General features: G+C 42.2%; 1 protein-coding gene across 5 annotated transcripts in view; it reads left to right on the top strand.

The window, feature by feature from the left end:
* BICD1 (BICD cargo adaptor 1) overlaps positions 1–16,040 on the top strand; it is a 310,709-nt gene that overhangs the window by 115,519 nt on the left and 179,150 nt on the right. Inside the window, exon 1 of one of the 5 annotated variants that reach the window (XM_050918391.1) lies at positions 1,168–1,278. The exons of the other annotated variants lie outside the window; for them this stretch is intronic. Coding sequence (XP_050774348.1) covers positions 1,255–1,278 — 24 coding nt within the window. The 5' untranslated portion in view covers positions 1,168–1,254. Of the gene's footprint in view, positions 1–1,167; positions 1,279–16,040 lie in introns of those variants that run through there. 5 annotated transcript variants of the gene reach the window in all.

Below are 16,040 nucleotides of genomic sequence, written 5' to 3'. Positions count from 1 at the left end.
AGTCCAGGGCTATTAGAGGGGCACAGTACGGAGCCATCAAGATCAGGCATGCCTTGAGGCAGCAATTTGAAGCTGAAAGCCACTAATATTTGTTGCTGTACTTGAGAGTGCAGTGCTTGCAATGCTAAGAGGTGATTGTGACTGGTGCAGACAATGCACTATGAAGGTGTAAGAAAATTGCCTGTTGCTTTGCAGGGCTTTGTTTGCTTTCAATTAATGGAATACAGATTGCTTTCAAACCAAAGCAATTCTTTTATTAAAAAAACAACAGAAGGAGAGAGAGACACAAATCTTTAACCGTCCCAGACCTTACCTCCTCCTGGAACCCTCCTTCCCCCATACCCCTCAGTGGTGGTGTGTTTTTTTTTTTGTTCTGTTTTGTTTTATGTGTGGGTATCCTATCCAACCTTCTCCTTTGGAGTACAGTGCAGCGGGTACTGTACTTCAGCAGGGCTAAACTACAGAGGTGGTGAGTGCAGTAGGTACTGGGAGTCCTCAGGGCTGGACTGTGATAGAGGAGGAGTGGAATGCAGCGGGTACAGACTGGAGCCAGGAGGTTGATGAGTGTGTTGGCAGTGTCTGGGGGGTGCATGGGAAAGAGTTGAGCAGCTGCAGGGGAGGGTGGGCACGGAGCTGCTTGGTTTGCAGTGCTAGTAGTGCCTGGAGCACGTCCACTTGGTGCTCCATAACCTTTAAAAGCTGCTCCATGGCCAGGGCCGGCTCGAGGCACCAGCTTATCAAGCAGGTGCTCGGAGCGGCAACTCTGGAGTGGGGCGGCACTTTCAGGGATTCAGCGGCAATTCGGCAGAGGGTCCTTCACTCCCGCTCGGAGCGAAGGATCTCCCGCTGAATTGCCACAGATCGCGATCGTGGCTTTTTTTTGCTGCTTGGGGCAGCAAAACCCCTGGAGCCAGCCCTGTCCATGGCTTCTTTCTGGTGTACCACGTTCTTCTTTCAGTCCCTCTTCTCGCTCTCCCGCCAATTCTTCAATTCTTGTTTTTCAGCCACGGAATGCATCAGAACATCATGCAGAAAGTCCTCTTTAGTTCTTCGTGTCCACTTTCTAATTCTGCTCAGCTGTTCAGCTGGCAATGATAAAGAGGGATGCTGAACTCCCAAGGTCACATCTGTGAAGCTAAAATGCAACATTTTACAGAAGCAGGATTGTTTGCAACACAGGGACAACTGATTGATTTAAAACACAGCTACTATTCGCATATCTGTCACTAACTGACTGACCCTAGGCAAGCACAGATGAGCCACAAGACCCCCAAAATGGTGAGTAACCACAGGGGCGGGGAAATCAGTGTTCCAGGACTGTACTGTACACTGGACATGTGGCTCTTGAGGAGAACCAGCACTGTAGGGTGAGGCCTTAAAATAATTACTGTCCCCACAGGCTGTGTTCATTATGTAAGATAGCTTGCTGCTGAAGATGAGCAGGAAATCAAGGGAGAGTCTTTCCAAGACTACGGCTTCCACCCTGGCCCTTATATGGCTCACCTGTGTGCAGCAATGGTCCTGTCCCCGCCCCCCCAGTGATGGTAGAGTGGCACGGGAAAGTTACCTTTAATGGGGCAAGAAACAAAGCAGCTCTCCCAGAGAACCTGTGGCAGTGGATTGCCAGTATCTGCATGAGAGTTTCCTGGAGATCTGAGGCAGATTCCCATGAAGTGAGGGAGTCAATCAGCAGCCTGTTCTGCTGCTCAGACTAGGCATGTAGCGGTACATGCACTATGCAAACACAAGTTTGCTTTCTGCAACCCTCCTGCCCCCAACAACTCACTTCAGTGATTCCCAAAATCAAAGCCACTTACCGGGGGCCTCCTCGCCTGTTGGCGCTTCATCAAGCTCCGACAGCTGTGACTGGTTAGCCTCCTCTGCGGTAGAGAAGAGCTCTTGGCTGCATGCATCTCTGACCTCTGAGTCATCCTCTGCCTCTCCACATCCTCATCCAAGATTTCTTTCTCCTGGGTTGGTCTACTCTCAACTGGCACGTGAGCCACCAAAGTATCCACAGTGGCCTTCACAGTGGAGGTGGTATCACCACCGAGTATTGCATCCAGCTCTTTGTAGAACTGGCAGCTCATGGGTGCAGCACCAGAGCGGTGGTTTGCCTCCCGCGCCTTGTGGTAGGTGTTCCACAGCTCCTTCACTTTGACCCTGCACTGCAGTGCGTCCCAGTCATGGCCCCTTTTTGTCATGCATCGTGAAATATGTCCATAAGTATTCTAATTCTTACATATGGAGCTCAGTTGGGACTGGACAGCCTCCTTTCCCCAAATGCTGATGAGGTCCAGCAGCTCGGCATTGCTCCAAGCAGGGAATCACCTGGTGCATGGAGCAGGCATGGTCACCTGGAAAGATGTGCTGAAACCACTTCACACATTACCAAGCAAACAGGAAGGGGACTTCCAAAATTCCCAAGGAATTTAAGGGGTGGGGATGACAGTTGGTCACCTAAGGGCAGGGCAGTAGAATTCAAATCGATGACCAGAGAGGCGAGAAGAGGCATTGTGGGACACCTCCCAGAAGCGCTATAATTGACCAGGGCACCACAGCGCTGTAGCCACAGCACAGAAAGCTGTAACCCTCTGTAGGGGTGGTTTTTTACAGCGCTGCAACTGCGCAGTTTCTGCGCACTAAGGGTACGTCTATACTACCTGCCATATCGGCGGGTAGTAATCGATTTATCGCATCTTCTCTAGACACGATAAATCAATCTGCGAATTGATGCCCGTACTCCACCTCGGCAGGAGGAGTAAGCAGCGTTGATGGGGGAGTTGTGGCGGTCAACTCGCTGCTGTGAGGACGGCCAGGTAAGTCAAACTAAGATACTTAGACTTCAGCTACGCAAATAGCATGTTGCATGTCTTAGATTGGGGGCGAGGGTGGGGGAAAAGTCAATGTAGACCATCCTTAAGAGGCTTGGCAGTGTGTGCACATCAGGAGTTACAGCGCAGAAAGCTGCTTTGCTGTCCAGCAACTTGCCAATGTAAACAAGACCTCAGAGGCCTCGCCTCTTCATTATTTACTACTCCCCCAATTTTTGCATCATCTGCAGACCGTATCGGTGAAGATTTTTTTTTGTTTTCTAGGGTGCAGGGGAAGGGGAAAATACTTCATCCTTTTTACTTATTCCTCCCCTCATCCCCGCCCCCCAACCCTACTGGCTGGGGTGTAGAAGTGGAAGGAACAATGGTGTCTCCCCACTCCCCATTTCCTTCCCACCCACTTCCTCATGGTGCTAAAAGTGGAGAATTCAGCATGCAGCCTTTGGGAGCTCCAGGCATGGGGGAGATAGCATCTAGCCAGCCCTGATATGTGCATGTGGTGAGAGGGTCCTTCCTCCCTCACTGCAGCCATGCAGAACAGGAAGGCTAGAAATAATCTTGCCCTTATACAGTAACTTAATGTTTAAGGAATCAAACTTCAACCAAACATTCTCTGCAAGCCACTTACAGGCAAACAAGTGAAAGGAAAGAACAATTAGCTTGCCTATTTTGTGCATATAATGGAAAGCAGTGCATTGTTAAACTTCATTTAAATTTGAGGCTTCACTTTTATTTACAATGTTTGCAGGAGTCTGTGAAAGGTGTTCTGACTAATAGTTCAAGCAGATATTTCACTAAGAATATCCTAGGTGGCTCTTGTTCAAACAAAGGTTTCATTGGTTTTAATGGGATTTTAGGCTTAGTAAGGGCTGAAGAATTTGGCCTAATAACAATATGAACTTCTATAAGCAAGGAAGTATAAATCTTTTATCTCCAAATAGTAGATTTCAATTAGTCATGTAAGCTGGTCTGAAAATAAGTGTAAATTAGATAGGTGTGGCTATAGCTACAGTTTCTTTTAATCTTTTTATTAACAATGTGCGATTGACTATTTATAGGAATAAAATTATTCCTAACTAATATAGTCAATAATACTTTTGCTTAAAACTACCAGCATAAGTCTAATTAGTTGTGTTGTAGATAAATGGTTTTCTTTGCTACCGCTTTCTACTTTCATGTATTTTCTGTACCTAGAGGGAATTCTCAGGAAGGATATTTAGAGCCTCTGGAATGCTATAATGCCTTTTAGAGGAGGATTCTGATTCAACTCCCACTTTTGTTAGATTGCTGATTAACAATGGAGATTATTTGCATGTTAATTTCCATGTTAGCTCTTTCTTATCCTTGACTATGAATGTGTCCTTAGCGATATATTTAGGGATATTTTTGCTCCTCATTAAAAAATGAAGTTGGAAATTATGCATGTTTGCCCAAGGCCCTCACACCATGCCATATTGATTGAAATCTGCACGGAATGGACTGAGGCTACACAAGTGTGGAGATATTACTGGCTGAGCTGAATGAAACTGGCCCCCCTGGTAAATTTCTGACAGCACTTGTTGACTGACATTTGATATATGGACTTCAACAGGGATCTTAGACTCTATACGGGTCTGTTGACAAAATGCAGAAAAAGTCCACATAAGTTTATTTCCTTTTATCCAGGTCCACCTTTGGGGGGGGAATACTAAAATTGTTTACTTTTCATGCTACAGCTCAGCATTTATAGCCTAGAAATTATCCCCATTTTCCATGTACACTGAACTTCTTTGTATCTATGGTATAGATAAGACACCTGTCACATTTGTATCCATAAGAAACCAAGTTAGATACACAATGACAGAAGGTGCAAGTGACACTTGTGACACCATGCCCCATATTCCTCATAGAAATATTGTTATAATATGATTATAGTATATCTAAGATGTATTTTATGCAAGATGGGTCATGTGAGGTAAGGTTGATTTACTGAATATAATTTATCCTATTTGTATGAATGCATGTATCATTTTTGTATCTAAAGTTAGGGATGTTGACTATATATCCGTACTACAAAGGTGTTTGCACCTGGGGAACATCCACCAGACAGTATACTATCAGTTTGACTTTTCCCCATCTAACCAGCCAGTGAACTATTAGGGAGAACAATAGGTCTTTGAAGATGGTAATCTCGCACCTTCCTGGGATGCTGCAAATGACCTTTGATTCATCGCTGCTTTGACACTGCAGGATCATGTGATCAAGTCACCTGGTAGAATACTATGATAGAATACCAATATTTTTCCACTGAGAGGGGGAGGAACCACACTAGAAAACAAAGGATTCCTGCCATATGGAAATCCTATTTAAGACGAGGGAGTGAGATGATAGGGGTTTATTCTTCTCTGAATCCCCGCCCAGGATGACTGCTGGAAGCATCTAAGAAACAAAGACAAATGGCGGGGAGAAGAGCTGAGCCCAGGCTGTGAAGGTGTCTGGCTTGTGAAAGAAATACCTGGAGCTTTAAGCTGCAAGCAAGAGCAGCTTGCCTTCAAGAAACTCCGCAATATGCCTAAAATAACATTTAGCATGAGAAATTACAACTTGTAACTGGTTTGCTTAGTATTAAGTTTAGCTTGCTTATTTGTTTCATTTGCTTAGTAATCTGCTTCAGTCTGTTTGCTATTCCTTATAATCACTTAAAATCTATCTTTTGTAGTTAATAAACTTGTTTTTGTTTTCTCTAAAACCAGTTTGTGGAATAATGGAGGGGAGGAGGAAATAAACTGTGCATATCTTCCTCCACATTGAGGGAAGGAGCAAATTTCATGAGCATATGTTCTCTGTGCAGCGCATGACTGTATAATTTTGGGTTTAAACTCCAGAGGCAGGGCCACCCAGAGCGGGCACAAGTGGGGCAATTTGCCCCGGGCCCTGCAGGGGCTCCGCAAGCCTCTCCGGGTTTTTGGCCGCACTTTGGTGGTAGGCCCTTCACTCGCTCCGGGTCTTTGGCGGCTGGTCCTTCAGTGCAGCCGAAGACTCGGAGTGAGTGAAGGACCCGCTGCTGAAGTGCTGCTGAAGCCTCAGAGCACCGCCGGAGAGTGCAAGCGGCGGGAAAAAAAAAGAAGCCACGATCGGTGACACTTTAGGCTGTTCTACTGCTGCTGCTTCATTCTTCAGCTGCAATTCGGTGGCGGGTCTTTCCCTCCAAAAGGGACTCACCACTGAATTGCCACCGAAGACCCAGCCCTGCCTCAAGCCCCCTGAATCCTCTGGGTGGCCCTGTCCAGAGGTGCTGTGCACTTGAGTGCTGGGCAGTTCCCTAGCTGAGCGTTCCCATGCAGAGCTGATCTCTGTGTCTGCATCGTTCTGCAGCTGGGTATGTCCCTATCTGTGTGTTTGCTGGAGAAGGCTTGAGGGCCTGGCTCCATAGGACAGTATAAAGAAGCCCAGGTTGGTGGAACAAGCACACTCAGTGGTACCCCAATTCCAAGTGACACTCTGGTGGGGACCATGTCACAACACTATTTTGTCATTTACAGGTCTGTCGCATCTTAGGTGTATTTAACGTGCACGGTTTCAGCTTTATGTGATAGGCAAAAACAAGGAAAAAAAACAAAAAAGGAGGAAAAATAACAGTTTAAATACTGTTTCTGTAGCGTGGGCGATTCCGCCCCCCATTATACTCAATGTAATTTTGACTATACGCAATTTTCACTTTATGTGCTGACTGCGGAACGTAACCCCAGCATAAAATGAGACAGACCTATATACCTATTTTCAGACCAGCTTAAATCACTGCTGAATGTAATAAATTAAGTCTACTGGTATATGGAGATAAAAGATTTATACTTTCTTGTTTATAGATTATCAGGCAATAAAATACCTTATATATGTAATAGTTAGACTTCTGTTTTAGAGCGTATGGCCCTTTCCATGTCACAATTAATAATATATTCCTTCTCACAACACTCTTTAGAGTTAGGGAAATATTATTGTCCCCATTTTGTAGATCGGGACCTGAATCCCAATTTGGAATTCTGTGGCAGTTAGGGAATTTAACCTAGGTGTCTGGAGACTCATTCTGCAACCTTAATTACAAGGCCATGTAGCCTCTCAATCATCATACCCACTCAAAGACAAATTCTAAGAGAGCTCAACACTTGATCCTAAGTTATTTAGCAGTGTCTCTTTGTGATTATATCTGTATATTAACAACATGCTTTTCTTGATATGTCTAATCTTGGGTCATGTTGGTAATGTATGGAAAAATATACATCTTTCTAGGGCTGGCAGCTATAGTTTGAAAAGATAAGCAGCTGGATTGTTGCTAGTATATTACACAATTGTGTTTTGATGGCTACTCTATAGATTTAAAGATCCACCATTCTTTATTTTTTATAATATGACATGATGAGAAAATGAGCTAACACTGCCAAAGTAATTCTGCACGCGTGCATCTGACGAAGTGAGTATTCACCCACGAAAGCTCATGCTCCAATACGTCTGTTAGTCTATAAGGTGCCACAGGACTCTTTGCTGCTTTTAAAGTAATTCTGGTAGGTTTTTGTTTGTTGTTTGTATCATAGTAGTGCCTAGAGACTCCAATCAGGATTGGAACCCCATTGTGATAGGTGCTGTACAGAGAGAATAAGAGACAATCCTTGCAAAGAAACCTTACAGTCTAAATAGGCAAGGCAGACAAAAGGTGCAACATAAAACTAAAGTGATTAAAATGAGGTTGGCAAAGGTCATGTTAGTTCTCAGATTCCCTTCCCCCCATTTTTAACCCATATAATACATTTAGTGGGGTAAGGAAGAAAGGTAGGAGGTATTTAATTAACAGCAAAGACAAAGGAAGGGACAGGGAATATAGAAGAGGAGGGATGTAAGGAGGTAGGGGCAGGATCTCGGCCACAGGATCTAAGAGTTGCTGCAAACCTCACCATTCCAAGTGCAAGGTATACTTCTTTGACCTTGCCTTTGCTAATACAAACACATAGCACAGTTTGCATGTAATATATATGCTTTAAAATATTCCACACATTTTTCCCACAGAGAGAGGAAGGCAGAAAGAAAGAACTACATGAGATAGACTGGGAGTGGGGGAGGGAGAAGGAAAGTAGATGCTTGTAGGTAGATATTTGAAGTGGACATTCAAGCTCATCCCACAAAATAAACACTGCCCACATTAAATCACCAAAATGAGATTATGCATATATTCAGAATATGATCATGCATGCCGCTTGGCTCCACTGCACTCCTTGAACTTCTCTCCTTGATAGATAGGTCTTCGGTATGCGCATGGGCTCTGCTAGGTTCTTGGGGTTGGTTCCTTTGTAAGTGGGGGCGGGGAAATGTAATGGTGGTATCTCTCAAATGCCACCAACTTGTGGCACCAAAATGAGATGTCATTCACAATGAATAGTGCAGCTCTGTGATCCTTCCTCTGCTTTCCAACATGAGCAATGAAATAATTTGTCAACATTAGTTAACTATCATCATTAGGCATCTTTAGTTAGCACCTCTCTGACATGACAAGCACGGTTCAGTCCTCTCAGAGCTATTGTTCCAGGTTCTGTGCCAATACAGCTCTGCATCAGTAACCTCATATAGGTGAACAGTGTATTCTTCACAACTACAATAGCCAGCATTTAAAAAAAAAATAGTACAATCAGAGAGATGCCAGTATGGTATTGTGACCGAAAGCACCCTACACACTATTGTAAGAAGTTATGCTCAAAGTATGCCTTGTGAGGTATCATTTTAAAAACTAACCACATATTAATAATCAATATTCTTGTGGAATATATGTATGAAATGTCTATTAAGAGTTATGAACATAAGATGAAATTATGATTACTATGTGTTAACGAGATAAGTCTGGGGAGGGGGCAAATGGTTTTCTCAAAGATGAAGAACAAGCTGATGCCTTAGCCAGGTGTCCTCAAAGTTAATTGGCAATCAATCACCAGTCAAGTGGCCATTCATTGGCAAGGAAGGATGGCAGGAACAGATCAATCTATATTTTAGCAAACAACAACATGGAACTTCTTTCACCACAAAACTCCATGTCTCCTTCCTCACAGCTGGAAGGAACTTTATCTAGGGGAAACCCTAAGGAAAATGCATTTCAAAGGGGGATTGGATTGTAAAAATAGGGGCAAAAACATGGCAGATTCTCTCTCTCTCTCTCTCTCTCTCTCTCTCTCTCTCTCTCTCTCTCTCTTGCCTAAGAAGACAAAGGAACCAGTCCTTTTGAGTTTGTGGTGAGATTCTGACCTGATGATTTGGCCAGCCCTATTGCTGTGAATCTGTGGTAAGGTTTTTACCTAGAACCAAGTCTAGCTTGTTTTAGCTACTAGAAAGTGTTTTATCTTTTTCTCTTGGACCACAGCTGCAGATGTATACACACACTCAGGCTGTGACCTGCATACTTCTTGGCTGTTTGAGTGGCCCTGGTTGGGATTTCACAACAGCAAAGCATTGTGAGTCACCCAGGCTTGTGGGGAAGGTGGTGAGAGAGGCCCTCATTGCTCTGGATTGCATCCCCGAACGTCACAGGCATATTGGTGCATGCTAGATGTTTCTGAGCCTTCATGGTGCTTGATGCACTTTGGGAAGGCATCCAGCTATTACAGTGATAATGGCTGTATAAAAACCTCAATAGAATAGAGGTAACAGGTATGACAGGAGGTTGGGAAGGATGGACAAAGCATGGAGGGCAGGAGTTCTGTGACTGGAGGTGGAGGGATTGAAAAGGAAAGAAGTCAGAGCAAACAGTAAATCATATACCACTAGATGATTAAGTATTCACTAGCTAGGAGCATCATATTGATGCTTTAATTTGGGAGCTCTCTTGTCCTTTGCACAACCCTCTGCAGAACTTGACCCTTCCTCCTCTCCCCTGTTTCCTGCTTTGTGCTGGAATTGCGGAATTTACTAGCATAAATGCATTCCTACTTAAATTGAGTTAGCTATTGAAACAGGTAATCTTTTTAACAAGTTCTGTGCTGTTACATTTTGTGTCTGGGGAAACTGCGTTAAATATCAGTCATACAGGTAGGCTCATCATTTGCCCATTTGTGGCAGAAGTCAAGTCGTGCTTTACAGTAAACTTTATTGCTCACAGGTCGTAATGGTAAATTTTGGCAGAACTCTTCTTCCAAATTTCAGCCCTGAGAGTGAACTAATAAAAATAAAACAGAAACTCAGAGGGACTTCCCACAGCATCTTCCATTACCTGCTACTGTTTTTAGCTGATCTTTTGCATATGTGGTACTTTTCTATTCTTGAATTAACTCTCAGCTTTTTTAAAAGTAGTGAACATGATTTTCATCTTCCAGTGATGTTTTTTTTTGTCTCTGAATAGGCATTGTCGTTCTGATTGTTACTTGGTTATGTTGAAATATTCACAACTGTGGAATTGCTTGGATCAATCATATTTTTCTTCCACTCCTTCAGGAGCATATGTCCACCTCATTCCCTGCATTCTTGCATGCCGATTATATTCCACACATAAAGGTTCTAAGATCTATGATGAATGACCTTGTTTTCATTTTTATTTCTAACTCATGTATCACATAATGACCTATACGTGTCCATTAACACGATCTCTTATAATGTACTGATATGAACTTCTGTCATTGCTGAATTCTCATCATTCAGAGTGCTCAGAATCCATTTGGAATAAAAATCACACTATATACTGTTATGAGGTTTCAAAGTCTCTGGGCAAATGCTCAGTGTTTAATGATGACATACTGTACAGTTTTTGTGAACAACTCAAAAGGAAAATATATCCCCCCCAAATAAATGAATCACCAACTCCCTCCTTGGGCAAATACCTGAGGTAAAAGATGGGCTCTGCACTGTTAACTAAAGGTTTGATTCCAGGCTCAATTTCATAATCAAAGATTATTAGTAAAAGATGAATCAGAATGATACAAAAAGGCAAATACCTTATCAATAGGGGGAAGTGGTTTTGCACCCTGATGCGTTCCAACTATCTTGTAGAAATTCCCCCCTTTATATTCCATACTTCTTTACAAAAAAGAGACTCAGAAAATTTCATTGTCATGACCTATTGGCTTGTGGAATTCCCTTCATGGCATCTCAACTTATATAACTGTGATAAGCTAAAGACATCTATCAACAAGTCTTTATTTCACAAATTACAGAAAACGTCTATAACAACAAGTGTTCACTTTCTTGGTTTTCTGGACATATTTCTAAAGATCGGGGTCAGAGCAAGACATCACACAATCCGCCATTTGACAACACACAGAGATTTAGCCTGAATATGAAGAATTTTAGTTATAAAGCATTATGGGACTTTGTAGATAAACCAAAGGATTGTAGGGGTCTGGTTCATCTGCTAAGAGCGTCATGCCTTGGTGATCTCACACTTGACATCTGTCAGACCAGTCGGGGAAGTCTTCCACTGAAAAGGTTCATTTGGCCTTCAGATCTTTAAATCTAACTTGAGCGTCACACCCAATTTAAACTGTCGTGGCACTACACAAGGAGGCTAGTGGTTTCTGACAGGACTCAAGCCATATAGGGCTTTATATAGCAATGTTAGTGTCTTGAATTGCATCAGGAAACCCATGCAATTGTCAGAAAACTCGTGCAATATGTTTCCTGTAACTAAAAGCCAGCTGTGGACCAGCAGTATCTTCTGAGTAGCTTTCTAGGGTATTCACAACTAGAATGACTCTTAGTAATCTAATCAATCACAAAACTACACAAAAGAATAAATGGACACAAATCTGACATCAGGAATTATAACATTCAAAAACCAGTCGGAGAACACTTCAACCTCTCTGGTCCCTCAGTAACAGACTTAAGGGTGGCAATTTTTCAACACAAAAGCTTAAAAAACAGACTCCAGTGAGAAACTGCTGAACTTGAATTAATATGCAAACTAGATACCATTAATCTGAATAGAGACTGGGAATGATTGAGTCATTACACACATTGAATCTATTTCCCCATGTTAAGTATCCGCACATCTTCTTGTCAACTGTCTGAAATGGGCCATCTTGATTATCACTACAAAAGTTTTTTTTTTCTTCTCCTGCTGATAATTGCTCATCTTAATTAATTAGCCTCTTAGAGTTAATATGGCTACTTCTACCTTTCCATGTTCTGTATGTGTGTGTATATATCTCCTTACTATATGTTCCATTCTATGCATCTGAAGAAGTGGGTTGTAGCCCACGAAAGCTTATGCTCAAATAAATTTGTTAGTCTCTAAGGTACCACAAGTACTCGTGTTCTTTTTATATCAAGCCTATTACAAGTTTTGTTAACCCGAACTGATTCAAAAGCAGCAAACTTTTCCTCTTAAAGGAACAGTGCTGGTGAAATAAATGACCAGCTCATTGGAACCTCTACAGCAAGGTTACATGGTTATATAAGGAAGTACTGTTTTCTACACAAATGCCTTAGGCTCTGATCTTGAAAATATTTAGGCATGTGCATAACTTTAAACATGTGAATAGTCCCATTGAAGCACTTAAGTAGTTCTCTTTGAAAAGTGTAGCCATTCTACATGCAAATTGCTCTAATAGAAGTTTAAAATGCACAAGGAGGAAAACTGCTTGCGCACACTTTGACAAAAGGATACTTTTGATATTCTCTCCTTGATGTGTGGTTTGCATAATTTCAAACTATGCTAAGAGGAATTATGCAAAAAAAAAAGTGGGGGGACGGGTATAAACTGACAGCAATTTGTGGAGTAGTTTAATGGCATAGCATAAAGTATTTTTACAGACTACGTGTTCAAATTAGAATTCACAGGAAAAAATACTGAATTCTTTTTCTCTCTTACTATAGCTATGCCTACAGTACGAGTGAGGGGTGTGGTTTCCCTGCTTATATACACACAGTCGCTCTGGCTCTCATCAAGCTGCTGCAACTAGGAATAGCAACATGGCCACAGAAGGATGGGTAGTGGCAGCAGAGGCGTGGCTGAGCCATGCCAAGTACCTATCCACTGGTTTCAGGTTTGTACTCAGCCTGGCTCAGCTGTATCTCTGCTACCACTACCTGTGCTACTGCGGTGACACTGCTCCCGCTAGCGTATGTGTACATAAGCAGGGGAATCACTCCCCTTTGAATTGTAAAATGTACATAAAAACTCATCAGCTTAGTTGCACCCTCATGCTGGATACCTCTATTATATTTGGACGTTTCCTAGTTGTGAAATATTCATTTTTGTGAGAGGTAGGAAGGTAGGCGATGGGGTGAAGTGATGACAAAAAGCTTAAAGCTCTTACAGTGTGAGAACTAGTTTATAAGATGTGAAGTAGGGCACAGTTTAGATGATGATTGGTAGAAGTTCAGTTCTTAATGATCAGTGTAATTCATAATTTGCTGTTAGTGGTTTTATAAAAAGTGATTCCGGATAAATGATTTACCAGCACAGTAAAAGATCAAGTAAATAGCTGGTTCTATCACTGAGCAGCTAAAATTCCATGGCTTCTGTGGAGACATAAACATGTACTTAGGGTGACCAGACAGCAAGTGTGAAAAATTGGGACAGCTGGTGGGAGGTAATAGGAGCCTATATAAGAGAGAGACCCAAAAATCGGGACTGTCCCTATGAAATCAGTACATCTGGTCACCCTACATGTACTAGAGACCTGCTATATTTTTGGCAGCTAATTGTCCTGCATTCCTTTTAGGAACAAACATTTAAAGTTGGATTTTGGAGGGTGGGGATGAGAGGGGAAACAATCCTTTTGTGAATGGTTGCCTCTTCTTCCTGAGACTTGTATACACTAGGAAAACGACAGCTATTGTGCTCCTGTGCCTTGAAACTTTCATTTTAAATATCCTTAGTTCTAGTATAGACATTGTTTCACCACCATTGCAGAAAGTGTGTTAGATGTGGTGCAGCAAATAATAATTAAATATGTTTTTGTATGATTTTTTCTCATGCCCAAAACCCCCTGGGGGTCTAATACAGTATTTTTTTTTATTTTTATTTTTTAATTAAAGTTGCTATGGCCAAATGCTAACCAGGATAAGGTTTTCAGGGAAGAAAAATAAAATCTCAAATCTACTTTCAATGCATCTCACAAACCTAAAAAGACAGCACCCGGACATCAAATATTAGGAAAAGGGCTCATGATGACCCATGTAGAAGGATGGATAGGTTCACTGATGGGAGGGATAGGTCCCTCGATGGCTATTAGCCAAGATACTCGGGGATGCAACCTCATGCTCTAGGTGTCCCTAAACCTCTGACTGCCAGAAGCTGGGACTGGATGACCGCAGGTGGATCACTCTCAGTAAATTGCCTTGTTCTGTTCTGTCTCTCTCTCTGAAGCGTCTGGCACTGGACACTGTCAAAAGACAGGATACTGGGCTAGATGGATCATCAGTCTGACCCAGCATGCCCATTCTTATGTTCTCAAGGATACCACTGATGTATTTTGGTATTTATCCATAATAGTCTCCTTAAGTGATATCTGACAGCATGGGAAGGATTCAGATTCCAGTAAAACAGGTATTTAGTAGCAAGGCCATGCCCTCCTGTCTTTTCATGGGCTGGTTGTCTTCTCTTGCTCTGCCAGCTACAGCTGCTGTGATGGTGACATATAAATATGTCTGTACATACATATATAGCTAACATAAGAATGGCCATACTGGATCAGACCAATGGCCCAGCTAGCCCAGTATCTTGTCCTCTGACAGCAGCTGGTGCCAGATACTTCAGAGGGAATGAATAGAACAGAGCAATTATCAAGTGATCCATCCCCTGTCATGCAGTCTTGGCTTCTGGCAGTCATAGGTTTAGGGACACCCAGAGCATGTAGTTGCATCCCTGACCATCATAGGTTCATTAGTGACTATTAGCTATCTTCTGTGAATTTATCTAATTCTTTTTTGAACCCATTATACTTTTGGCCTTCAGAACATTCCCTGGCAATGAGTTCCACAGGTTGACTGTGCATTATGTGAAGAAGTACTTCCTTATGTATGTTTTTAAACTTGCTGCCTATTAATTTCCCTGCCTGATTCCCTGGTTCTTGTGTTACGTGAAGGGGTAAGTAACACTTCCTTATTCACTTTCTCCACACCATTTGTGATTTTTATAGACCTCTATCATATCCCCCCCCTTAGTCATCTGTTTTCTAAGCTGAACAATCCCAGTCTTTTTAATGTCTCCTCATATGGAAGCTGTTCCATACCCTTCATCATTCTTGTTGCCTTTATCTGCATTTTTTCCAATTCTAATGTATCTTTTTTGAGATGGGAGAACCAGAACTGCATACATTATTCAAGGTGTGGGTGTATCACTGACTTATATAGTGGCATTAAGATATTTTCTGTTGTATTATCTTTCCCTTTCCTAATGGTTCCTAACATTGTGTTTAGCTTTTTGGATGGCTGCTGTACATTAAGCAGATATTTTCAGAGAACTGTCCACAATGACTCCAAGATTTTTCTTGAATGATAACAGCTAATTTAGAATCCATCATTTTGTATGTATAGGTGTGATTGTGTTTTCCAGTGTTCGTTACTTTGCATTTATCAACACTGAATTTCATCTATCACTGTTTTCCAGTCACCCAAGATCACTTTGTAACTCTTTGCAGTCTGCCTGGGACTTAACTGTCTTGAGTAATGTTGTACCATCTGCACACTTTCCCAACTCACTGTTCTCCCCTTGTTCCAGATCATTTATAAACAAGTTGAATAGCACTGGCCCTAGTACAGATCCTTGTGGGATTCTGCTGTTTACCTCTCTCCACTGTGAAAACTGACCATTTATTCCTACATGCTGTTCCCTATCTTTTAACCAGTTACTGATCCATGAGAGGACCTTCGCTCTTATCCCATGACTGGTTACTTTGCTTAAAAGCCTTTAGTGAGGGACCTTGTCAAAGGCTTTCTGAATGTCCAAGTACGCTATATCCACTGGATCACCCTTGCCCACATGTCTGTTGACCCCCATCAAAGAATTCTAATAGAGTGGTGAGGCATGATTTCTCTTTTCAAAAGCCATGTTGACTCTTTGCCAACATATTGTGCTCATCTATGTGCCTGATAATTCTGTTCTTTACTATAGTTTCAACAAATTTGCCTGGTACTGAAGTTAGGCTTATTGGCCTGTAATTGCTAGGATTGCCTCTGGAGCCTTTTAAAAAAAAATTGGCATTACATTAGCTATCTTCCAGTCGTCTGGTACAGAGGCTGATTTAATGGATAGGT

The sequence above is a fragment of the Gopherus flavomarginatus genome, chromosome 1 (genome assembly GCF_025201925.1).
Source record: "Gopherus flavomarginatus isolate rGopFla2 chromosome 1, rGopFla2.mat.asm, whole genome shotgun sequence".
In the NCBI taxonomy this organism is placed as follows: Eukaryota; Metazoa; Chordata; order Testudines; family Testudinidae; genus Gopherus; species Gopherus flavomarginatus.
This window is presented reverse-complemented; position numbering and strand designations above follow the sequence as displayed.